Genomic DNA, 22,847 nt, shown 5'->3' with positions numbered 1-22,847 from the left:
CGTTTTTTTCTTAAATTTTGATAATATGAACTTTAATTTAAGCAAGATCAATGGCTCAAATTTAACTCCACAACCGCACATGGGACTGCCAACCGCACCAGAATCTAATACATATATATATATATATATATATATATATATATATATATATATATATATCTTTTAAAGTTTATAAACCTAATTTCTTTCTCATGTAATGTTTAAACTTTAGGGGATGTTTCTAAGTTAAGGAGAAAGAGGAAGGTAATACAACCAAAAGTGAGGAAACTACAAATATTTATGAGGTTGACATGTCTGTTTGTTAATTAAGACTATCTACACTCATAAAATATTCTATCACTTTCAAAATATCATATCACTAAATTTACAATTAATCATTATTCATTCTCCATCTCTACAATTATCTTACATGATTACATCTCTTAAAATTGGTCCACTTTCATATCACGTTATGAAAAAAAATATGTTTTTATCAATCAATAAAGTAATAATGGCAACTATGCACACCCATCACAAAGAGCTGCCACCATGGTCATGGCATTTCCATAACAAATTTACCATGATACAATTGTTTCAAAAGAGGGAAAGGCATGTCAGTTGTCACACAAGCTTTAAAGCAAATCTGCTATAAAACATGAAATGAAGTTTGTGTCAACAACAAGTAAAACATAGATAATGGGCATGAGTTGTAAAAGCATGCAAGTCCAATCTACAGTTGCAAGAAATGGAATGAATGATTCCTGAGTTTTCGACAGTTCAAGTGCTCTAGATGGCAAGGACAAATTTCCGATAGAATGGAGAGAATCACACCCAGGGAACCAAGCTGGCAAAATTTTGTACTGTAATAAATAAAAAAATATTAGTTGTACCATAGGATAATAGCTTCAAGTACAATGGCAACGGCGTGGAACAGAAACTCCTGGAGGTTTCCTTTTCTCTCGGATGATAGCTTCTTTGATTATAGGTAGTTTTTGGTGAACCTTTTTCCATATGGAGTTCACAGCGCCATCATGAGGTATGGGACCGATGCCACCTTGATGACCGCTGTCATAGTTGAAGATGGGCTGGACCTGAGCCATATTGCGGCGAAGTCTATCCTTCTGTGCAGTTGAATAGCCCCTAAGATGGCTCACAAGCCAGTTTGGTTGCAGTGCATCACTTACTGCTACGAAGACAGAAAATTCTGAATAATCAGTCATCCCTTCAAATGGGAGCTCAATATTGTCGCTAACAATGACCGGGATACACAGACTTTGGATGGCATCAAATAGTCTGCATGATGTGGGTGTATCTCCCGCTGGGTGCAAGCAGAACTCTGACGTTCTCATTCCCTTAATTGACTGCTCCTTCCCGGTGGCATTTGGAAAACCTTCTTCCATTACTACTCCAGGCTCATTAACCAGCAAGTCCCATAGTTTTTCTCGAACCAGCCCTCCCTGTAGGTAGAAACATAAACAAAAATTGGGCACATAGAAAACAACCTGGATTCAGGGGCACATCTATGGCTAAACATTGAGAAATTATATCATATAAATTCTATTATATACTCAATTAATACTAATTTTTCCCCACTTAAACTTTTGAAAAAAATTAATATCAGTAATTTTGCTACCTCATTCAAAACTCTGGATCAGCTACTGGCTGGATTCAATTGGTTTTACCAAGAAACAAAGTACCATGGATGAAGTTTCATGCAATGTCCAAAAATAGGATGCAAATGTCAAAAATGCAGCACATACACCAAGTCCCAAAAGTTGGTGGTTATGAAGGGTGTCACTAGCCAGAGGGTGGTGGTTGACGAAGGAAAACTCACTGCAGGAATAGTAAGAGGGAATGTGGGAAGGTTTTGATATGGACATTGGGTCTGTTGAGGCCTGTGGGTAGAATCTAAGATCTAATGTATCGAATCCTGAAAGGAATCAGACATACCCTACAGTTCTAGCAATGGAATAATTATTTGAATCATGCCTACATTCTCCTTGGCATCCACAATTCCACATACCAAATGGACTGAAATTAAAAGAGGATTCTAAGTGCAGATAATTGTTGACTTTTAAATGCTGTGAAGGGGTATAAAAACCACCACATTACCATATGCTTATCACACTGCATCTTGTGAAAATGTAAAGTTGATGAGTTAAAAATACTAACCCTATGCCTATGCTTAGCTCCTTTGAAGTAAATAAGTGTAGGGCGTTTCTGGTTTTCAGATAACTGCAATTTAGGTAGTAAATGGGTGTAAGGCACGATCACATCCTTCAGCAATGAAACTTGAGTGTGCTGTATCATATCTGGTAAGCTGTCATTTGCTGCTTTTGCATCGAGCTTATACCACCCTCCAAAATCCACCACTAAGAGAATTGCTGGAGCAATCTCAGCTTTAACATGCCACATTGCAACTGGGTCTGCCAATGAATGCTTCAAGTTTTAACATTAACTTGACAATGAGAGACTAAAAAATACAATCAAGAAAACACATTGAAATTTAAGGTATTACCAGTGAGAACAAATACATGGTCACGGCCTCCAGAGTGTTTCCAAGCCTCGGTCTGCTTCACAGAATCCACAGCCATTTTCTGCCTCTCATAGTCCTCATTCCCTACCTTCTTTCTAAATGCTCCTTTATTCAACCCCAGTTGCATCTCAGCACTCAATGTTGCAAAAAATGGCACTAAAATCACATCAGCCTCCTCAGCATCAAACACCCTTTTAGCAAAAGACCCATTTCTCAACTCAGGAGGGGTCATCAAGTCACCCAAGATCCAGTACTCTGCACTGTACTGTTTGATCAGTGGGCTCTCAGGATATGGAGGGAACTTTTGAGAACCTTTGTGTAAAAGGGTCTTCCTGATTTCATTGTCTACTTCACTCCCCAGCCTAGAATCTGAGTCTATGGACCAGTACTGCTCAAGCAGACCGTAGTTGAGGGATCTGGGAAGGTCTGCAACAAAGACTTTAATGGAACTTGACGGGCTTTGGAGATTTTGAAGATGTAGTGATGGGGTTGAACTGGTGAAGAAAAAGAAAAAGACGGAGAGAGAACAGAGGATTGAGAGGGAGAGGAAGAGAGAACGGATGGAAAAGAAAGAAGCAGTAGTTGTGGTCTTCAGAGCCATTGTAATCTCTTCTTCAGTTTCAGGAAGTGTATCTATGAATAGATAAAGGCACAAAAGTTAGCTGGGAAAGACAATCAGCACAAAATGGGGTTGGGGTTGGCTAATATGCACCACCAATTTTTACTGAACTCCAGAATTCTGCCATGACAGAATTAAGAACAGATAAAACGTAGGGGAAAAACAAAGAAGAAACTTTAGACAGAATAATAGTAGAACATATTTCCAAATGTTAACAATGTAGTTGACAGCACATAAAATTTGGTCTAGTTAGCAAATGTTCAGCAGATATATAAATGAAAAATTAAGATGAACAAGCAATATATGTTACATTGTATTGCCTCTGTACCTGTCAAGCGTAACTAAATGTCTACACGAAATGAATCCATTCTATTGACATGTAAAAGTAAAGAAAGAAATCAAAACTCAGATTCTTTGAATCAGAAGTATTACCAGTGAGACTTCTAAAGTACTGATAAAATAGTAGACTAAACACTTAATTTTGAGCATTTTATTTAATCCAAAAGTTGCTATTATCTACTGTGAACAAATTTCCTAAACACAATATTACACAGCACAATAATTATCAGCATATCCATGTCTATGTTGTAAGGCATAAAAATTATTTAAAAGAAAAAACAAACATGTACTGGCTATGCACAATACAGAATAACAATTCTAATTAGGATCTGCACTTGCTCGATTATCCTAACTGTAACAACTTAAAGGAAAAATTAAAAGAAACCTGCAAAGAGGTATAATCTCCTCTCCAATGTCGCGATCCCAGGAGGAGTACTCCAGTTGCAGAGTGGTGATACAGTGAATTGCGTGTGCCCTACTTAATGTGTTCGTTTGAGCTTCAAATAACACTTTACCTGCTTCAACTAATTTCTTCAGTTCTCCCATCTGAACCCAACAGGAACATGAATCATTGGAAGAGACTATAAAAAGAGAGAGACAGAGAAACTATAACATGTATGTGTATGTCTATATAACGAAAAATAATACAGAGAGGAATAGCTACCTGAAAGTGTTTGCAGAAGTGAGATCACACTCTGAAAATCAAACCCCTAAACTCTTGATTGAGGAATTTATGGTTCCATATCATATGAGATCTGAAAGGTTATGAAATGCTGATCTCAAAAGTAGAGAAAATGCAGGCCTGAGATGGTAGAGTGAAAGGGGATCGAAGAATCTGAGAAAATAGACAGAGAGCAAAACAGAGAAATAGACGACCACGACGCCGACAACAACAAGAGAATACTTTTTTTGTCTTGCAAATTTTATAATTTTTACAATTTTAATACAATCAAGCGTACCTAACCAAATTATTTTAAGTTTGAAAAATGGTCAGCTTCAACTTTTAAAATATGTTTTTTCTTTTTAAATGTTACTGGCTCTATTACACACAAAGAACTAACGCATCCATTGAGACTTGAACTTACAATCTTTCAAATGAAAGTTCAACTCGGATACCATTAAACCATATAGTTCTAATTTTAAAATATGTAATTAAACACTTTAATTTATTAAAATTGATTAAATAATTTTAATTTATCGATAATAAACAGCACTTAATTAAATTTTAAATATTATTTCTAAATTTTATTCAAAAAAAATATTATTTCTAAATGTTTAAATTTCATTCAACTCCTTTAATTTTTATTAATATTTTTAAATTTTATTTAATTAAACATTTGAAATAAAATGTTTTTAAAATTTTAATTTTATTCTAAAAATTTCCAAACATAATTTTTTAAAATTTAAAAAATAAGAGTCAAAATATCCATTAAATTACATACAAAAATGTAATTATATCATCCAACTCAACAAGAAAATTGCATTTAACTCATTGAACAAGCCAATTTCAGATAATCTGAACAAAATTGACATGCTGAAAATTTAATGATGCTCCATATCTCGTGACTAATATCTTTTTTTGAGTGAGACAGCTAAAAATTAAATTGCTCCATGCTCAGTGACTAAAATTCAATTACACCCACCACCCCCACCCTGATTGACTGCTAACATGATGATTAACCTTTTAAAATTGACATGTTAAGGAGCTAATTACAATTTTAAAAAAATTAAATGACTAATTGTATTTTTGTATGTAATTTAGTGACTAATTGTTCGTTCAGAAACTTTTAATTCCAAACTAAAATTAATTTTTTTTTTTGAAATACTCATCATTTTTCTTTGAAAAACATATTTTTTATTACTATTACGGAGTATTATTTTTAAAAAGAAAAAAAAAATTGTTTCCAAATCGGCTAGTAGGAGCGGGCAAGACACTGATAGAATTTGAAAAACAAAATCGTCTAACGGCTACCCTTCTATATACACAGCTTTCTCTCAGTTTCTTCTACAGACTACACTCAATTTTCTCCGTCGCAGATTCTCCAAAGCTGTTTCTTAATTTCAAGCTAGAGTCCATTTCATGGCCTCCTCCACGCCAGATTTGAGCCGTATCAAACTCAACCACGCCCCAAACCCGTCTCGAAAGGTGCGAATCGTCGGCAAAATCAGAGGTTTTACCGATCAAGAGTTAGGGCTTCTGAGCAACTCTAAGCCGTGGATCACTGTTAACAAATCTTCAGACGAAGATGCTTCTGGAAAAGTCACAATCTTGTTTGGAGACAAAGGAACCAGGTACTTTCACTAATTACTCAACGTGAAATCGTAATTCAGTAATTTACTTGACAATTTTATTTTTATTTCCTTGCATCTTGTTATTTTGGGAATATGCTAACTGGAAATAGATTTTATCGGGACAACTGACGTTTTTGCTCTAAAAAATTGTCAGGTGATTTATCTGCTGGGCTATTATCGACGTAATTATTGCCTAAATTTAGTGTTTGTAACATGTACTGGAGATAAGCGATTGCCCGGAATTTTTCTAGATGAAATTTGACAATAATGTGTAGAGTTGATCTGTTTTTGTCTCCATCAAATCTACCTATCCTTGAGTTCTATTGAATTTCAATCCTTAGTGAACTGTTTTTCTTTTGTCTTTCTCCTTTGAAGTTGATTTGATTTTCAAATTTAAAAGTAATATCTCAATTTATTGTGGCATGGATTTTTAGCTGAATTTCAATTTTTAGGTCATAATTTATTTTGGCATGATTTGAGGTCATGAATGGCTAAGACATTAGTATTATTTGCAGCCGTAAAGACACATTTGAACTAGATTATTGTTATGACCAAGGAGAGGATGAAACTGTATTCTCAAGAGAGATAAAGCCTGCTATCTCTGATGTCTTCACTGGTAGAGATGCTTCAATTATTGCATATGGAGCTAGAGGCAGTGGTAAAACTTATACAATTCAGGTGTGTGGGCTATTTAGCTATGTCTAACCCTCCTCTAAATGATTTAACCTTTTAAATCTACAAAATTGAATGTAGAAAGTTTTGGATGCTTTTGTAGGGTTTGGCAACTTCTGCAATGGGGGATATCCTTTCTAGAGTAGAGGATAATGGAAAGAGAGTGTCCATTTCTTTCTTTGAGGTTTTTCAAGAGCATGCTTATGATCTTTTGGATCCGGACCAACGTGAAGTTCAAGTATTCGAAGATTCCCAAGGCAAAGTGAAACTCAAAGGACTTTCTCAGGCAAGCTTATGCAGTCTTTGAGATAAATGAATTATTTATTTGAACACAAAAGATTTAATAATCACATTTGACTTCTATGTTAATGTTGCTTCGTTATTTCCTTATAGGTCTCAATAAAATCCTTATCAGAATTTCATGATATATGCTTTGTTCGGGGCACATTATGCAAACAAGTGCAGAAGACATCAGTTGGAGTGCCAAGAAGGAGCCATAAGGGTTTGATAGTATATGTTTCATCTCGTGATGAAAACCAGATTGACAAACCTGTTGGTGTGATAAACTTTGTTGATTTAGCAGGTAATTCTTTTTTACTTCAAAAAGTGAAATATGTGCTCAGTTTTTTTGTACTTATTGTCTGTTTCCTTATATGTAATGTAATGTTGTCTTTCAGGATATGAGGATTCCAGAAGTAGTATTAGAGACGGAGCAACACTTGCAGAGAGTACTAGAATAAACAGGTCTCTGCATTCCATAATGAATGTTGTGTTTGCACTCAACACAAATAGTCATGTCCCTTATAGAGAAAACAAACTTACTCGGATGCTAAAGGAGTCTCTTGGGGGAAACAATTACACATTGATGCTTGCTTGCATGGTATGCATTTTACTGTCTTCTTTTAAGTTTGATTATGTTATTGCTACCTTCCATAAGCTTTAGTCACAAAATATGGTGACATGGTTAGTATTGCTAATTTGTGACATTTGTTTCTAGAACCCGATCTTTTGTCAAGACACTATCTACACTGTAAGTTTGGCTTCAAGATCATGTGAAAACATCAAGATGGCAGTTCGAAACTCTACAACAAAATGTAAGAGTTCTACCAAACGGGACATACGACCACCCACTACCCCATCAAGTGTGAAAAAGCAAACTAACAGTGGTGTGCATGATTTTTCTTTAAAGAAATCCACTAGTGTGTGGAATGGGAGGTAGTGTTCATTTCTTTTATTAATTGATGTTGGTACAGTGTTGTATCTATCATATACTAAAATTATGTGCTTTTGTTTCCTATTTTGAAGGAAACTGTTTAGTGGGGGCAAAGTTACGACTTCTAAGCAGGTATATATCAATTGTTAGATTATTGAAGAAACTTTTATTATACCTTGGATTGAGTTCCCCATCTCCTGACAATCATGATGAATTACCATTTTCTATTGTGTAGAAATTTTTATGGACATTCCTTAGTATTAATTGTAAATTTAATAAAAAGAAGTTATCACAAGGATCAGCAAGGACACATAACTGTTACTTGTTACTAATTGTATTGCAGACAGAGGTGCCATCAGATGATTCTTTAGCCACAAAGTCGTATAAGCTTCTCCAAGACACTGGTTCCATCGTAGCATCATCTTCCTTGCACGAAAAGGTATTGGATACTATCTTTTGAAATGTCTTTTTGGATGAATTATATTGAACTTTTCATGCTGATTGTAATGCAGACAGAGGTCCCACCAAATGATTCTGTAGTCACAAAGTCTGAGCTTCTTCAAGATGACACTATTTCCACCATAACATATTCCATGCATGAAGAAGAGGTATTGGGCATTATCATTTGAAACACTCTTTTAACGAAGCACATAACACAATAACAAATATCTTGTCTTGATTGTGATGCAGGCAGAGGTCCCTTCTGAACCTTTTCAGACAGATTCTTTTTCCATGATAAAAACTTCCCTGCATGAAGAGGTATTGGACTTCATCACTTCAAGCATCCTTTTGAATTAACTTAAGCAAAAATGAGAATATTAATTGATGATGATAGAGTACACTAAAATGGTTTTTAGCACCTTTTCATCTTTGTTTATTGGAGCAATTCTAATTTTATACCAGTTGCAAAGAAGCTATTTGGCAAAGTGTTGGTGGCTAAAAATTTAGAGAAGTGCACACTTTTAATATATTGTAAGAAAGTTGCTTGGGGTACAATTTATGTTTTTGTTTATTTTTAATTTCTCAGAATTTTCCTCAAGGCATGGAAATTACTTCAGGCAATCATGGTGAAGCAATAGGATTCACAAGCGGAGAAGGTAGGTTATTTGTAATTTTTTTGGATCAAAGGTTATTTGTAATTTAGTTAACAAAGTCATTATACCAAAATTTATTTATTTTTGGGTTATCTGACCATATTACAGGTGGTGATATTGAAAAGGAGAACAAAGTTTATAACACAAACAAAGCTGGATCACCATTACTAAGTGAAAGACTGCGAGCATTAACAGATAATCTAAAACAGTTGCAGGCTTCTACTCCATTGGCCATAAAATTGCCAGAGGAGGGAAGCCAAGCAGTTCTTCTCCTTGATGCAGTGGAGCCTAAAACTCCAGTTGCTGAAAATGATTTTCGGGTTAGTGATAAATTGGATATCACCAAGTATAACAGTCCTTGGGAGGCATTTAGTGAGCGCAATTCTAGAGTAAAGGTATGAGCTTTTTTTTTTTTCTTTTTTTTTTTAAAAAAATAATATATAATATATTGTATTCATTGTATACATATATACTCTATAACCACATCATCTAATTACTTAGCACTTTTTTCTTTGGTAGGATACCTTTGTTGGAGAATATCTCAAGTTTATGAATTCTGCTAGCAAGTGAGTGATATTTATTTTTATTCTTTTTTTCTCTATTACTACTGCCCTCTACTATTTCCTTGCACTCCAACGCCAGACCGCCAGTGGCAAATAGTAGCTTTGTACTTAGTTTACTTTTCATGCACCTCTTTTTCTAATTTGCTACCTATTTCTTTTGATTTATAGGGAAGACTTGAAACGATTAAAGGTAATCAAACATTATTTATTTATTTATTTATTATTATTATTATTGTATTAATTCTGACGTTCTTGAATTATATTTCATAAAAATTCAGGGCATAGGAGAAAAGAGAGCTGAGTACATTCTTCAACTCCGTGATAACTCTCCTGAGCATTTCAAGAAAGTAAGAACATGAAAATTTTAAAATGGATTATATTCCTTTAAATTATCATTTGTGTATGTTTCTGATCATTTATTACTTATTATGTTGCCCTATAGCTTGAAGACTTGCAAGAGATTGGTCTCTCAACAAAGCAGGTAACTTCATCATCACTTATTCACTTGTGTAAAATAATATTCACTTTGAAGAACAATTAGGAGATAAGATATGAAATGTCTTTATTCTACTACTTGCATTCAAAATAATCTTTTTTAACTTTTTAAATTTACGAGAAAGTTCGTAACTACTACTTGAGAGTGCACTCAATCTAGGTGTAGTTCGTCTTGTGACTCTATTCGAAATCTTTTAACTTTCTTGTGTTGCCAAACAGGTGAAGAGCATGGTGAAAACGATGGCCGGAGAACTCTTCTTTTAGGATGGTTCAATTGTGGGTTGACTAGAGCAACATCAGTTGCTCTTTTTCATGTTTATTAATGTCTGAATTGTTTGTTGTATCAAACTATCAAATTTGTCAAGTTTATACATTGTTGAATGTTGATAGTGTTTTGTCTTTGTAAGCACATTGTAGTGCTTTGGTGCCTTGGTGGTATAAAGTATAAACTGCTGGTTTTATAGTGTATAGTCGATATCTTTAATTTTATTTAATTTTTGGTATTACAAATTAAAAAGGTAAAAAATGTTTATTTTCTATCTACGCAATGCAGCCACATATATTCATTCTAATTTATATCAGTGTTTAAGTATTTTAAAAAAATAAAAATCTTTCAACACTTTAAAACACTTAATTTGAAAACAAAATTGCATAAGGGCTACCCTTCTATATAAAATTATACATGACTTTCTTAACTGTATTTTAATAATTCAATTGTATTTTCGCGTGTAAATTAATGACTAATTTAACCCTTATCATTGTAAAATTATGTTGAAAGGTTTCTATAATAAAATTAAATTCAAAAAATGGTTTCCAAATGTTTAATTAAATAAAATAAAAAATATTAGGAAAATAGCCACATAGGACCCTAAATTTGGTCTAAATAAATAAATTATTAGCAGAGATGGTTAAAAATTGAAGAGTTGATACTAAAAATGAATGAATTTTCATGATTTTATTTCTTGACTTCTTTTTGGTTAGTGAAACATAGCTTCTTCATTTTTTTTCCTTGGTTCAATGATAAATATCTTTTATTGATTTTTATTACTTGTTTCAAGCAAAGTAGTGCTAAATATTGAGCTAATCGGACGATTAGTAAATTCAAATTTAAGTAGACTTCACCTACCCAATAAAAGTTTGAATAGTGATTGCGAATTTTTGAAAAAATTAAATGTTAAATAGCTAAATCTTTAAAAAATTACAATTATATACTGCGTATAACATTTTAAATTTAACCTATTAATGCCAAATTAGTAAACACATGAGTAATCTTACTAGTTCTGGTTAACCGGATTAGATAATTTTTGTTTTTCAATTTTATCAATGTATGTATAAGGACTAAAAGAGATTGAATTAAACAATTTCATATAAGATACCTCTCATTTATTTTGATGATTACAAATAATGTAGCTAACGAATGATAAAGCATAAATTATATTAAGCTACTTTATATCGTTTTGTATGCTACTTGTTAAGATTACTATTTTTCTGAAAATTGAGAAATTTGTGATGATGTTTATTTTTCTGAAATTTGTGATGATGTTTGCAATATTAAAAAAGAGTGTCTTTTTAATTACCAAGAAAGGTTGACTTGAATGAGTAGAGCATAGTTTTTATACATTTTTTTTTTTTTGATACATTAAGTTTCTTAGTTTACGTTAGATTAATGTTAAGCTCCCTAAACCCCTACTAAGGGCATTGGAAGAGATAATTTTCGTACTTAGAAGGTCACAAGTTCAATTTTTAAAGATGGTCAAGGTTCCGAGTTTGACTTTTGGTGGGAGTGGCCTATTGCCTTTCTTGATTTGAGCTAATCAACTATGGTCGAACCTAGGCTGACCTGTACCGGCTAAGATCACAAGACGTTTAAGCCGTGGCCCGTGTGGGTTTTCCTCATCACAAAAAAAGATGGTATAATATTTTTGAATTGTTCAATCCTTGTACTGCATATTATCATATTTGTGAAGTATAGGTAGGAAAAACATTGATGTAATGTTTTTGAATTGGTGAGTTTTGTGTAATGCATATTACCATCTAAGAGCATATCATACTGCACAAGTCCTCGATCCTTCCTGGAGAGATGTCAGTGTAGGGAAGAACTCTGAAATTTCCATTGTCTGAGCAAGTCAAGGTCAACTGGTCTGAGTAGATCATGGTCTGCAAAAACGCATGGTTTTGAATTAGTAGCAGGTAAGTAAGCAAGCAGTGCAAAATGCATGGCAAGAAAATCACATTAAATTTGGCTGGGATCATACTGCCAGTCTAAATGATCTCAAATTCAACAACAGATAAGTGCAGTTGCAGGATTAAGGCAAGAATTTTGATTCATGCTAATTAGTTAACTAAAAGTCATGAAAATCTCCTCATAAATTCTATCTCCCTTCCTTGACCATGCACAATGCAAGAATCTTGCACACTAGCTCTAACCTTCTATGAAACATAATACTGCAAATTTCTGCAGCAGCAGCAGCAAAGTTTTTCACCATTATCATGATTTCTTTTTCATTATGTATACTAATGTACAAGGTCAGTAGTTAGACTAAGTTCCAAACGAAATACAATACCTCGCAGTGCTTCGCTTTGTCTGCACAGATCCACCATTTGGATGGAATGCAATCTATGCACTGACACCAGCTACAATACTTGCTCACATTTGTGCCACGCAAAACTGCTATAGAAACTCCTGCAAATCTGCATTTCAGGACAATGCTTTTAAGTTCTAATTGAAGGCTGGCTACACAAGTGAATTGAACCTGAAATAGAGTAATAGGAACTCACACAAACACGAGGATGGCAAGAGAAACACCCCTCAGAACTGGCCTGTCCCACTTCTGCTTCGGTTGAACTTTGTGCTTGAGATCAAACTCAAATAAACCTCCTTTCTTTTGAGCGATACGGTCAAGTTGAGGTTCGAATAGCAGCACAAACCCAATAAGGAATCCTGATATAAATCCTCCAACATTAGAAATGTTGTTGATGTATGGTGCCAAGCCGAGGATGAGATTAATCATCAAGATGATTAAAAATAGCAGAATCGCTGCAAGCTGCAATCACAAAGGAGAGAATGAGAGATCAAATTCCTTTCCACACAGCAAAAATGAAAAGGAAAATCTTTAGGAGAAGAACCAAATACCTTTTTAGTATAAAGTTTCCAATTTCTAATGAGCCCAGACAGCATCATACCAAGCAATCCAAATAATGCACTGGATGAAGTAACTGATGAGTTATCTGAAACAAAAAGTGCAGCCAGCAAGGTAGCAGTCACAGCTGAGAGTATGTAGGTAACTCCAATCCTTACTGCAGAACAAGATGGGATAAACATTAATATAACACATTGAAAACAGTATGTTGCCCCTCACTTTTCTAATACATGGAAAATAATAAGATTGAAATGATTACGTGATCCGAACTCTTGCTCCAAGTGAATTCCAATAAAGACTACACTGCACAAGTTGATGATAATGTGGACAAGCCCAGCATGCAACCATGGACTTGTTAAAACACGCCAAAACTGGTGATGATCAGTGAATAATGTCTGCCGAATCGCACCAACTTTACCCAGCCTATAAAAAGAATTAATTTTACATCTATGAAATGCAACAGTTTAAATACAGTTTGCTAATTTTCAGAAGAGAACTAAGGAAAATTAAAATTAGGGCATTGTATATTAGAACTGGTGATGATCAGCTTGCTACTTAGGGCATTGTATATTAGAACTTGTGATGATCAGCTTGCTACTTAGGGCAATGTGTATTAGAATGCAGACCAGCAGTCATTACCTCAATCAATGCTAATCTGGCTAACAGAAATTAAGAAAGAGACAAGGCACTAATCATTTCTTTAAATAAAAATCATATAGAATGTGCCCAAATGATTGGTCAATTTAAATGTTTCACTCATACAGGAATCTAAGACTTAGCATGCTTCACTTCATTTTGATTCCCAAGCAATGGCTTAGACTGGAATGGTGCCCCAACAAAATAAATTAGCTAATCCAACAAACAGGTTAGAAATTCATAGTTTCATTGAGAATCACAAAGTTTCCAAAACAAAATTCCATGACAACACATTATCAAGAAAATAGAAACTATGAATTTCTAACCTATATGAAGCTAACATGAATAACCTGAAGGAAATTACAGACCTAAGACCTTAGAACTAGAAGAATCTAACACAAACTTTAGGCATCAAGTAATAAGAATTTTACATTAAAAAATACGATTGCAAATGAAAATCTAAGTGAATAATGTAGATAAAATATTGCAGTAAATTCAATCAAACACCTTGTAATCAAAACGATTCAAACTCAGTGATTGTAACAGAGAAGCACTTACGCAGACGCAGAGGGCCCAAGCAAGGGATTCTCAGAGAGTGGCTGAAAGGATAACCTTCCGAGCGGTTTGATGGCGCAGTCTCCGTGAGAGTTGTGCCAGCAGTCGTTGACGATCATGGTGGCGGCGAAGACGACCAGGTGGATGATCACGAACAGAGAGATGATCCACGAGTTCTCGCTCCTCCGTGACGTCAGCCTGAACAACGGAAACTCCACTCTCTGCTCTCCCATTAGATCCTCTCCGTCAACGGACAACCGCGATCCGGCCAGCGCCGGCGGCAATGGCAGTTGATTGATGTGTATTTTGGTATCGTCTTTTGCGGTCTCCTCCGCCACCGCCATTGTTTGTTACGTTTTCTGGAGACACGAGGCAGAGAACTGAGTTTAGAGGTGAGTAGCAATGGCGGTAGGAAGATTCTCCGGTTTTGGAGCCTCGCTCCTGACGGTTGGATTTGGCGGGATTTTGTGAACTGTGTTTGTGAGCTGTGATATTCAAGGAAAATAGAGAGAATAAAATAAAATTTTAATTTTGCAAATGCAAATGCTATTTGTACCAAATAATTTAACCAGTGAAAAGCATAATTTAAATAATAAAAAAAAAATACTCAAACACCATTGTTACCTAGATTTTCAATTAATAAAGATAAACAATAATTCTTCATTCAGTTGACAATTGTTTATAACTATTAAAAATAAATGATCATAGTTATGTTTTTCTATGAAGAAGAAAAAATCGCTTAATTTGTTATGATTCATCACAATTTTTGAGGTAACAAAAAAAAATGCGGTGCAGTGGATTCGTGCACTCTCTTAGCGAGCACGTGTCTACTTTTACTAACAATTTTTTTTTTGTTTTTGTTTTCTATTTTATGAGAAAAACCCATTTTGGTTTATATAGATGGTGTTGTTCAAACAATAATAAAACCTAAGTACAAAATGACTACATATTTCATGAATTTATTGATACATTTTATTGGATTTATATGATATTTTGATTGTGTGCTTTTATTAATACACCCAAAAAAAAAAAAAAAAAAAAAAAAAAAACTCAAGTTGAACCACATGAATTACAAAAACGCTAACTCCATGATGTCTTAACAAAGTAAGATTAGCGGATACTCAAAATATAAGTAAGATTGGCGGGTACTCAAAATATAAGTATTAGACTTAGAGTCAAAAAGCCATCCAATTTATACAATTGTTAGCTTCCCTATATGTTCTCCAACAAAACATCATTTAAAAATGTGACAAGCAAGTATTTTAGAGATAATAATGAACACTAGATAAACATTTACTTCAAATGCAATGAACAAAAAAGACAATAGACATTACCATGATGAATTTTTTTGCACTTTGGTTCCACGAGTATTTTGTCACTAACAACTTTGATCCACGATTTTTAGTTCACGAATATCATTTTCTTAACGAATTTGGTCCTTCTAAGTTTCTTAGTCCAACTTTAACAAGAATTTTTTTCCTTTTATAGCATGGAAAATCGTCTTTTCCCTCTATCACTACTAATGACCTATTTCCCTATCTTTCTAAATAGATGTTCTTGTCCATCGATTTCCATCTTCTTCCTCGCGGTCCTATTGCCATCTTTCTTCATCTTCTTCAAAAACTCAAGGTTTATTTTGAAGGTAAATATAATGGCTAGGTCATATGCCTCCTCAAATTCCCAAAGAGAGAGTAGCAATTATGGTGAGGCAACTCTAATGGCAGAATGCAAATGCGAAAATCAATTGAAAGTGATCACTTCATGGACAAATGAAAACCCTGGACAAAGATTTTGGGTATGTCGAGACAATGGAGTAGGTTAATTTACCTGATTTCACTTTAAATTTTTATTAATTTTTTTAAATTCGTATTCCAATTGTAGAATGCAAGATGTAGGTTCATACAATGGTTCGGCCCTCCTATGTGTAAAAGGTCAAAGAAGATCATTCCAGGGTTGTTTAAGAGGTTGAATAAAGAAGATGAAGAGTTGAAGTCATTGCAAATGAGGCTCAGATTGGTTGTGAATGGTGCAAGAACAGAGGATAAGTATTGGTTTAAGAGTTGGCAATTCAAAGTTGTAGTGTTGGTAATTATAGTTGTTCTTACTTCTTAGTGTTAGGTTATTGAGTAGTGGTATGAATGCATCATCTAATTGTAAACCTTTGAATCAATTGATGTGAGGAAATGGAAGCAAAAATCTTTTGCAATAGATGTGTATTTCAATCTATGTACTGGAATATATTTTGCATTCAATGAAATGGCTTCCTTCTTGGCAATTGACCAAAAACAGAACTCTTGCAAAAATGGAAGCAAAAATCTTTTGCAGTATATGTGTACTTAGAATATAATTTGCATTCAATGAAATGGATTCCTTCTTGGCTTGGCAAAAACCCTTCCTTCAAAAATACAAAAAAAAAAAAAAAAAAAAAATTGCACATAAAGGCCATATTTTGTATTGACCAAAAGATATTGATATCACTAATACATAATTACCATAGTTTGAGCCCAAAAAAAAGCCTGCCAAATGTACACCTTACTAAGATAATCATAGTTTGCCATGATCATCAACAACAAAATATTCCTAAGATAAACTATTAGGCCTCCACCAGATAGCAACACATTCAGAAGGATAGTAGATTCACAAATAAAGCAAAGGCCACAAGGGAAACATAAACTATTAATCCACTCAAATAAGGACAACAATAATCAAAGCTGTTCAAGACTTCACTTAAGACACTACAATCATGAGAAATCCTCATTAATACTGTCATTAAGTAATTAAGCATGCTTGATAAGTGCAGTAAGTACAGTAGAATCCAGGTCCATAAGTAAATTTGGTTTAAATGCAGTACATGATGTGCTCCTTGCTTCATGGCTAAAAGACTGGCAAAAAAGGAAATGCAGGTAAGTTTTCACATGTATACAACCAAAGGACCATTTGCTAGCTATGAGTTGTAATGACACAATGATTGGCTTAAACTTCACTTGCTACTAATGTAACATATTCTCCTTCCTCTAAGCATTTCACCAAAAAAAACTCAACCTCAAAGTTAAGGCACAAACAAAAATGCAATCTCAACCTCATAAGTGCCCCATAAATAATAGAGTATACATATATATAGTCCTGCCAATCCAGCTAAAGACCAGGTAAACAACCTGCAAGTGTGTTGAAAAGCCTCCTTTTCAATCCCTCAATTTCTTTAAAATTGTAAAACAAAATCGGAAAATAAGCATTTTTTGGCAACTTCTTAAGATAAATAGACGATCTTGTTTAGGATATCAAGAACAACTTGAATTTCTCTTTATGCTTGTGCTTAGACAAGGATAATTTTTCCCCATTTACCAAAATTGACAGGTGCCTTGAAGAGAAGAGGCATAGAATTGTAAATTGGAGAAAGAAAGGATGCCTGAGTGTTAGCAGCAAGGAATGTGAATAGAGTTATAGAGGGCAGTGTCTGGTTCCAAGTTCCAACCAACACTTTTAAACCATAAGAACTCATGCTTCAAACTGTTCCAACCCACCTTATTGTGGGTTAAAAAATAAACTGCCCAATCTCACCCATGTTTTAAGTCTGAAATGCCCCAACTCCATTAAATATTGGGTATGTTGGCCAGTTGCATTTAATGGGCTGAATTGTTGCCCTTATGCCCCCATCACTGCCATCAGAAGAGCAAAAAAGAGGAACTTCTAAAAAGGAAGCCATGCCACACTGATAAAACCTTTCCCCGAAAACTGGAGGAGTTCAAGTCTGCTGGGAAGATAAAAAAGTGTCTAATGCCATGAAGGATAATAAGTTTTAACATCCTTAAAAAATTGGGAAAGGCATTGTGTGGCGCTAAGTATGTAAGTGTGTGCATTACATTTGCATGAATCCACAAAATCAGATTTTTCCAAACAACTTTCTAAAGGTGATAAATACTTTTTTTTTTTTTGGAAAGGGTGATAAATACTTTAATATGCTTTAAGAGAATTGCTCATATTTTCCCAATCAGTATAAATCAAAGAAAGATTTTGGACTTCAAATAGGATAGTTTAACTTGGTAAATATGGTCTGACAAGTTCTTTTGAAAACAGCCATTAAAAGCAGACAAATAATGGGAGGATACTTTTGTTAGACAGCCCATAGAGTGCCAATGCTTACAGCACTTCCAATCACTAGCATCTGTAAATAAAAGACAGTAAACAGTACACAAGCTTCAAATCAAAAGGTAGGTTTTTTATCCTCATCCCTCTTGCCACCTACAATGCACCTTATTGTGGCTATAAAGTCTTGTGTGTAAAAATTTCAAGATCAGGTTTCACTGAAACAGCGCACTACAGGAAGTTCGCACTGCACACTAAAGGCACTAGTGCGTTAGAAAGGAATAAAAAAATTTCCCTCTTTGTCAATTAAGCTGCCCAAGAAATAAAAGGTCAACCCTTGGGGGATGAAAAGGATCAAATATGGACAGTGTGAATGCAGAAGTGCAGTCCAGACATTTTTATCTTTATTGCAACATGCTAGTGAAGAAAATGAGCACTAGCCCGCAATAGTAGTTAAGGGGCAAGGACTCGGGATTGAGCCTGGCAATCACAGTGTGGGAGTTACACCCAATATGGTGGATTCCATCTTCCCATCTAGAGGACGCTGAGTCACCGTGATTTACCCCTTTGCAATTCTGTACGACCGGGGAGTGTTGGGGGGGGGGGGGGGGGGTCATGGAAGGGATTTCCCCTTTTGAGGAGCAAGAAAATGAGCAATGTGGCAAAACCATTTCCTTCAGAGTAATAAATGAAGCATATCATATGTTCCTAGTTCAGTTTCACTTCAATTTCTGCCTACATTAAGATTCCTAATGGAATATAAACTCTGCAAAATATTTTCAAAATCCAAGTTTAGTATTAGTATACAAAATTTATATATTTAGAAACAACACTAAAAGTATTATTAAACAAAAAAAAAAAATCAAATTTATAAATAAGTAAAAAAATACTAAAGAAAATAAACAAATAAGAAAGAGTTGTTTTGAGTTTTGACCAATGAATGCTAAGTAAGACAGATAAAATGGGACCGAGGGAGTATATATCTCTGCCTTTCACCGTTTTGCTATGAATCCCAATAGCATTTTCATTATCTGCAATTATAATATGTAAATATATTAGGATTAGAAGAAAAAATATCCAAATTCAACATTATCAATACAACTATGCCTCTAACTATTGGAGAGGAACGAGAGCCAATAAGCAAGCTAGGACACAAATACATAGATGTTTTTGAATTTATTTTGAATCACAAGGCAAACTCACAATTACTATTTAAGGGTGTGCACAGGATAAATTCTGTCTGGTGACCTTAGCCTACAAAGAACCATAACAGATAAACCAGTCTAGATTACTCATAGCTGACCGAGTCAAACCAATAAGGTCAATAGGGCGCACCCGTTGAAAGTTAAACTTGTAACCTTGTGGTTATCAAGTTAAGTTAGTGCCCCAACCATATAAAATTAATGAAACAAGAAACAAATTATATGCCATATATATAAGGTAATCAAGGGGAGCAATCACAAGGGAACTAAATAAAAAAATATTGGTCTTGTTTGGTAACATAGTTAGCCTATCAGTTAACTTTGGCTTTTTTTTACCACTATTAGTAGTTTGACTTGGTTAAATAGCCAATCGTATGAAATTGAAATTTTTAACTTTGGTTTGATAACATCATTGTTATCTTACCATTGAAAGGTCACAGATATGGATGTTGGCATAATCATGTTGAACAGATACTATGTATTACTTTGAATTGTGCAGGCAGTTAGTGATGGTACTGGTGTTGGCCACCACTGATCAGTAATCCAATAGACAATCCCATTAGCAACACACCACCCAGAAGAACTGGTCCAGTAAAAAACACTCCCATCTATGTACAAAAATCCTGTCTCTCTAATTTTAGGATCAAGATTAACTATAGGATCAAGATGAGGAAGATGATCAGGATCATCTGAGAGGGCCCAAGGGAGGGCTCGGAGATGGGGACTTGCTGTACGGGAAATCTTGTGCACCAAACTCCACTTCCCCATGTTGTAGTCCTCCAACTCCCATATATAATATACGGAACGCCAAACATGTGTTACACGAAGACAATCCTGAAATAGTCCAATGGTTTGGAAGCCTCGCTGCTGGTCCCCAGCTATCATATTTGTTGGGGTATCAATTACACGGCAAAATCTTTCAAGACAATTATAGGGATCATACACAAGAACAAACCCAGAAATCAGCCAATGTAGCATGCCTTTATAGGAGACAAGAGTTGGAGTAGAACGGACCCGAAAGCTTACAGCCCGCGGTGATGAAACCACAACAGTTTTCCATTCACCTTCCTCAGACGAGAAGATTTGAGCTCTGAATTTGAACTGTGGATTTATAAATGGAACAACACAAATTCGAACCACCATAAAATTATTATTATTGTGACCTACAACACATTGGGTGCTGCTGCTGCAAAGGAAGCCAGTGGAAAATGCGACATATCTTCTGGGTTCTAATTGGAATTCGGGGGCAGGAGGAAGAGCAGCCCACTGCTTGGTTAGCAGATTACAGACATAATAGAATATGGGTTGGGACATGTGGGAGGTCGAGGCCGAGGTGGAGCATAGAATTAAATCAGCACAAGAAGCCTTGAATCTAATGCTGCTTTGGGGACAGGGAAGGAAACTGAAATCGAGCCTGCGGAAGTCGCCGCACAAATCATGGTATCCCCAGCGAACCATCGACAAACAGCAGTCAAATGCAGATTCGAATATAAAGCAGCCAGATGATGAGGGGTGAATTGGGTCATGGCGGTGGTGATTGAAAACAGTAATAAAATAGTGAGAAGAGATAACAGAACACCAGCTCTTGCATACCAATTTCAATTGGATAGCTGCTCTGCTGCTGGGGAGCCTCGCCAGGATTTCAACTAACAAATCGGAGGGAGGATCTGAGAATTCCATCAACTTGAGCTTCCTCACGGCGAGCGCCTGCGTTCGATCTGTGATAGGAAATAGACAATAAAACACTTTCTCAAATTTTCATTCACTTCACCTAGCGATCAAAATGGCTTCACTGGCTCAACCAGTTGTTGAGTTGCAATTGTTATATGGTAGAGAGGGGAAACTTCAAACTTTCTTAACAAAATTATTAGGAAAGTTTAGAACAATTGGGAATCAAATTTCATGATATCAATTTCTGCCTACATTAAGATTCCTAATGGAATATAAACTCTGCAAAATATTTTCAAAAAATCCAAGCTATACCCACCAAAAGTAACTACATAAATTTCAATCCAAAGCAAAGAGATTATGAAATGATTAATGAGATATACAACAAGATATCTTAGAAGCAATAATTCCTAAGCAGAACCCACTGGTAAAAGCACAATTCATAGTTTGAAACAAAAGATTCACAGAGCATAAAAAGCATACCAATAAAATTCCTTCAACACTATTCCCCATAACTGCAGCTCACAATCAATCATGGTTAGAACTTTTAGAAATATAAACCCAGAGAAAGAGCAAATTTTTACCTTTTTGCCCAAAGGCTTAGCTCCGATAGCCGGTATACGATCACCAACGGCGACGTTATCCTCACTTCCTCTGACTTTCTTCCATAAACCGGCGAGATTTTCAAGCTTTTTTCTTCTTCTTCTTCCCCTTTTTCCCCCCAATGTGAATAGTCAGTAAAGTTAGGGCTTGCCTGTAGAGCAGGTGAAGATGGGCCTGCATTACGGGCCTCTTCTTAGCCCAATAAGAAAATTCTTCAAATTAATTTCCATATTTTATGACCATGTATAAATTGTATAGGCACACATGTCAAATATGTCCATCTATTACTGCAAAGTGTTCAATTCTCATCACGAACTAAATTAAAATCTAATTAATCACACTTACCAGCTAAATTTTTTCAATTGACCTTTTTACATGTTACTAACAGATTACCTATTTAATTATTATTAAAAAAATAAATAAAATTAAAATTAAATTATAATAATAATAAAAAAAGAATTTCAGCTACCGGCTGTCCGGCGAGGACAGCCGATGGCTGCCCTTTCACAAACAGTTGTGATTGTCCTCGTGCGGTTGTGCGGGTGATTAATGTGCGCGAGTTTTGTACTTAATGTGAGTGAGTCTTGTGCTTAATGTGCGTGAGATTTGTGCTTAATGTGCGTGGGATTTGTGCTTAATGTGCGTGAGTTTTCTATTTAATGTGCATGAGTCTTGTGCGTAATGTGCGTGAGTTTTGTGCTTAATGTGCGTGAGTGTGTACTTAATGTGAGTTGTTGTTGAAACTTTAAAGTGCATGAGTTTTATGCTTAATGTGCATGAGTTTTGTACTTAATGTGCGTGAGTCTTTTGCTTTAGGTGCGTGAATTTGTACTTAATGTGCGTGAGTTTGTACTTAATGTAAGTTGTTTTAAAAACTTAAGGTGCGTGTGTTTTTGTGCTTAACATGCGTGAGACTTGTACTTAACATGCGTGCATGAGGCTTGTGCTTAACATGCGTGAGGTTGTATTCTGAAGGTGTTTTGTTTGTGTGCTTAATGTGCCTGTGTTGTGTACTTTAAGTGCGTCAGATTAATACTTAACGTGCGTCCACCCGCACAACCGCACAGGAAGCCTCAAATGCACCTGATCCCTTCAATATATATATATATATATATATATATATATATATATATATATATATATATATATATATATAGT

General features: G+C 35.0%; 4 protein-coding genes across 10 annotated transcripts; 2 read left to right on the top strand and 2 right to left on the bottom strand.

Annotated features, from left to right (window-relative positions):
• Nucleotides 1-597: 597 nt before the first annotated feature.
• On the bottom strand, nucleotides 598-4,389 carry LOC109189130 (probable arabinosyltransferase ARAD1). 4 transcript variants are annotated; one of them, XR_002055542.1, is made up of 6 exons: nucleotides 4,138-4,389; nucleotides 3,859-4,019; nucleotides 2,498-3,148; nucleotides 2,152-2,405; nucleotides 814-1,436; nucleotides 598-752 (listed from the first exon to the last, which is right to left on the bottom strand). XR_002055542.1 is itself a non-coding variant. In XM_019339882.1 (5 exons), exons 3-5 carry the CDS (start codon nucleotides 3,114-3,116, stop codon nucleotides 885-887), a joined length of 1,425 nt encoding a protein of 474 aa, XP_019195427.1. In that variant the 5' UTR covers nucleotides 3,117-3,148; nucleotides 3,859-4,019; nucleotides 4,138-4,389; the 3' UTR covers nucleotides 598-884. The 4 variants fall into 4 exon arrangements, 3 of the variants coding, with proteins under 3 accessions (XP_019195427.1, XP_019195430.1, XP_019195428.1); XM_019339882.1 differs by having other exon boundaries at nucleotides 598-1,436; XM_019339885.1 differs by having other exon boundaries at nucleotides 598-1,436; nucleotides 2,498-3,254; nucleotides 4,138-4,336.
• Nucleotides 4,390-5,416: 1,027 nt separating this feature from the next.
• LOC109189129 (kinesin-like protein KIN-10C) lies at nucleotides 5,417-10,229 on the top strand. 3 transcript variants are annotated; one of them, XM_019339880.1, is made up of 18 exons: nucleotides 5,418-5,765; nucleotides 6,281-6,443; nucleotides 6,541-6,723; nucleotides 6,831-7,020; nucleotides 7,115-7,317; nucleotides 7,435-7,652; nucleotides 7,743-7,782; nucleotides 7,994-8,089; nucleotides 8,163-8,258; nucleotides 8,341-8,409; nucleotides 8,678-8,747; nucleotides 8,853-9,047; nucleotides 9,084-9,139; nucleotides 9,264-9,310; nucleotides 9,476-9,497; nucleotides 9,586-9,654; nucleotides 9,750-9,788; nucleotides 10,022-10,229. In XM_019339880.1, exons 1-18 carry the CDS (start codon nucleotides 5,554-5,556, stop codon nucleotides 10,064-10,066), a joined length of 2,013 nt encoding a protein of 670 aa, XP_019195425.1. In that variant the 5' UTR covers nucleotides 5,418-5,553; the 3' UTR covers nucleotides 10,067-10,229. The 3 variants fall into 3 exon arrangements, with proteins under 3 accessions (XP_019195424.1, XP_019195426.1, XP_019195425.1); XM_019339879.1 differs by having other exon boundaries at nucleotides 5,417-5,765; nucleotides 8,853-9,139; XM_019339881.1 differs by lacking the exon at nucleotides 8,678-8,747 and having other exon boundaries at nucleotides 5,417-5,765; nucleotides 8,341-8,366; nucleotides 8,848-9,139.
• Nucleotides 10,230-11,721: 1,492 nt separating this feature from the next.
• On the bottom strand, nucleotides 11,722-21,797 carry LOC109189131 (RHOMBOID-like protein 8). 2 transcript variants are annotated; one of them, XM_019339886.1, is made up of 8 exons: nucleotides 21,671-21,797; nucleotides 21,012-21,136; nucleotides 14,137-14,618; nucleotides 13,202-13,365; nucleotides 12,936-13,099; nucleotides 12,581-12,846; nucleotides 12,367-12,493; nucleotides 11,722-11,959 (listed from the first exon to the last, which is right to left on the bottom strand). In XM_019339886.1, the coding sequence occupies exons 3-8, from the start codon at nucleotides 14,475-14,477 to the stop codon at nucleotides 11,837-11,839; spliced, it is 1,185 nt and encodes a 394-aa protein (XP_019195431.1). In that variant the 5' UTR covers nucleotides 14,478-14,618; nucleotides 21,012-21,136; nucleotides 21,671-21,797; the 3' UTR covers nucleotides 11,722-11,836. The 2 variants fall into 2 exon arrangements, 1 of the variants encoding a protein (XP_019195431.1); XR_002055543.1 differs by lacking the exons at nucleotides 11,722-11,959; nucleotides 12,367-12,493; nucleotides 12,581-12,846; ... (1 more) ...; nucleotides 13,202-13,365; nucleotides 14,137-14,618 and adding an exon at nucleotides 19,129-19,247 and having other exon boundaries at nucleotides 19,843-21,136.
• Nucleotides 15,657-16,370, top strand: LOC109189132. Its single transcript, XM_019339887.1, has 2 exons — nucleotides 15,657-15,946; nucleotides 16,015-16,370. The coding sequence occupies exons 1-2, from the start codon at nucleotides 15,785-15,787 to the stop codon at nucleotides 16,243-16,245; spliced, it is 393 nt and encodes a 130-aa protein (XP_019195432.1). The 5' UTR covers nucleotides 15,657-15,784; the 3' UTR covers nucleotides 16,246-16,370.
• Nucleotides 21,798-22,847: the final 1,050 nt, after the last annotated feature.

The sequence above is a fragment of the Ipomoea nil genome, unplaced genomic scaffold, assembly GCF_001879475.1.
Source record: "Ipomoea nil cultivar Tokyo-kokei standard unplaced genomic scaffold, Asagao_1.1 scaffold1509, whole genome shotgun sequence".
Lineage (NCBI taxonomy): Eukaryota > Viridiplantae > Streptophyta > Magnoliopsida > Solanales > Convolvulaceae > Ipomoea > Ipomoea nil.
This window is presented reverse-complemented; position numbering and strand designations above follow the sequence as displayed.

Coding starts and splice junctions, on each gene's coding strand:
- LOC109189131 (XM_019339886.1), bottom strand. CDS start 14,477: ATGGCGGTGGCGGAGGAGACCGCAAAAGACGATACCAAAATACACATC. Junction 12,847..12,935: donor GGAAACTTTATACTAAAAAG/GTATTTGGTTCT, acceptor TTGTGATTGCAG/CTTGCAGCGATTCTGCTATT. Junction 11,960..12,366: donor ACAAAGCGAAGCACTGCGAG/GTATTGTATTTC, acceptor GCGTTTTTGCAG/ACCATGATCTACTCAGACCA.
- LOC109189129 (XM_019339879.1), top strand. CDS start 5,554: ATGGCCTCCTCCACGCCAGATTTGAGCCGTATCAAACTCAACCACGCC. Junction 8,259..8,340: donor ATTCCATGCATGAAGAAGAG/GTATTGGGCATT, acceptor ATTGTGATGCAG/GCAGAGGTCCCTTCTGAACC. Junction 9,311..9,475: donor TTTATGAATTCTGCTAGCAA/GTGAGTGATATT, acceptor TTTGATTTATAG/GGAAGACTTGAAACGATTAA.
- LOC109189130 (XM_019339882.1), bottom strand. CDS start 3,116: ATGGCTCTGAAGACCACAACTACTGCTTCTTTCTTTTCCATCCGTTCT. Junction 2,406..2,497: donor CCATGTATTTGTTCTCACTG/GTAATACCTTAA, acceptor ATTCATTGGCAG/ACCCAGTTGCAATGTGGCAT. Junction 1,437..2,151: donor GAGCTAAGCATAGGCATAGG/GTTAGTATTTTT, acceptor TTCTACCTACAG/GGAGGGCTGGTTCGAGAAAA.
- LOC109189132 (XM_019339887.1), top strand. CDS start 15,785: ATGGCTAGGTCATATGCCTCCTCAAATTCCCAAAGAGAGAGTAGCAAT. Junction 15,947..16,014: donor GGGTATGTCGAGACAATGGA/GTAGGTTAATTT, acceptor TTCCAATTGTAG/AATGCAAGATGTAGGTTCAT.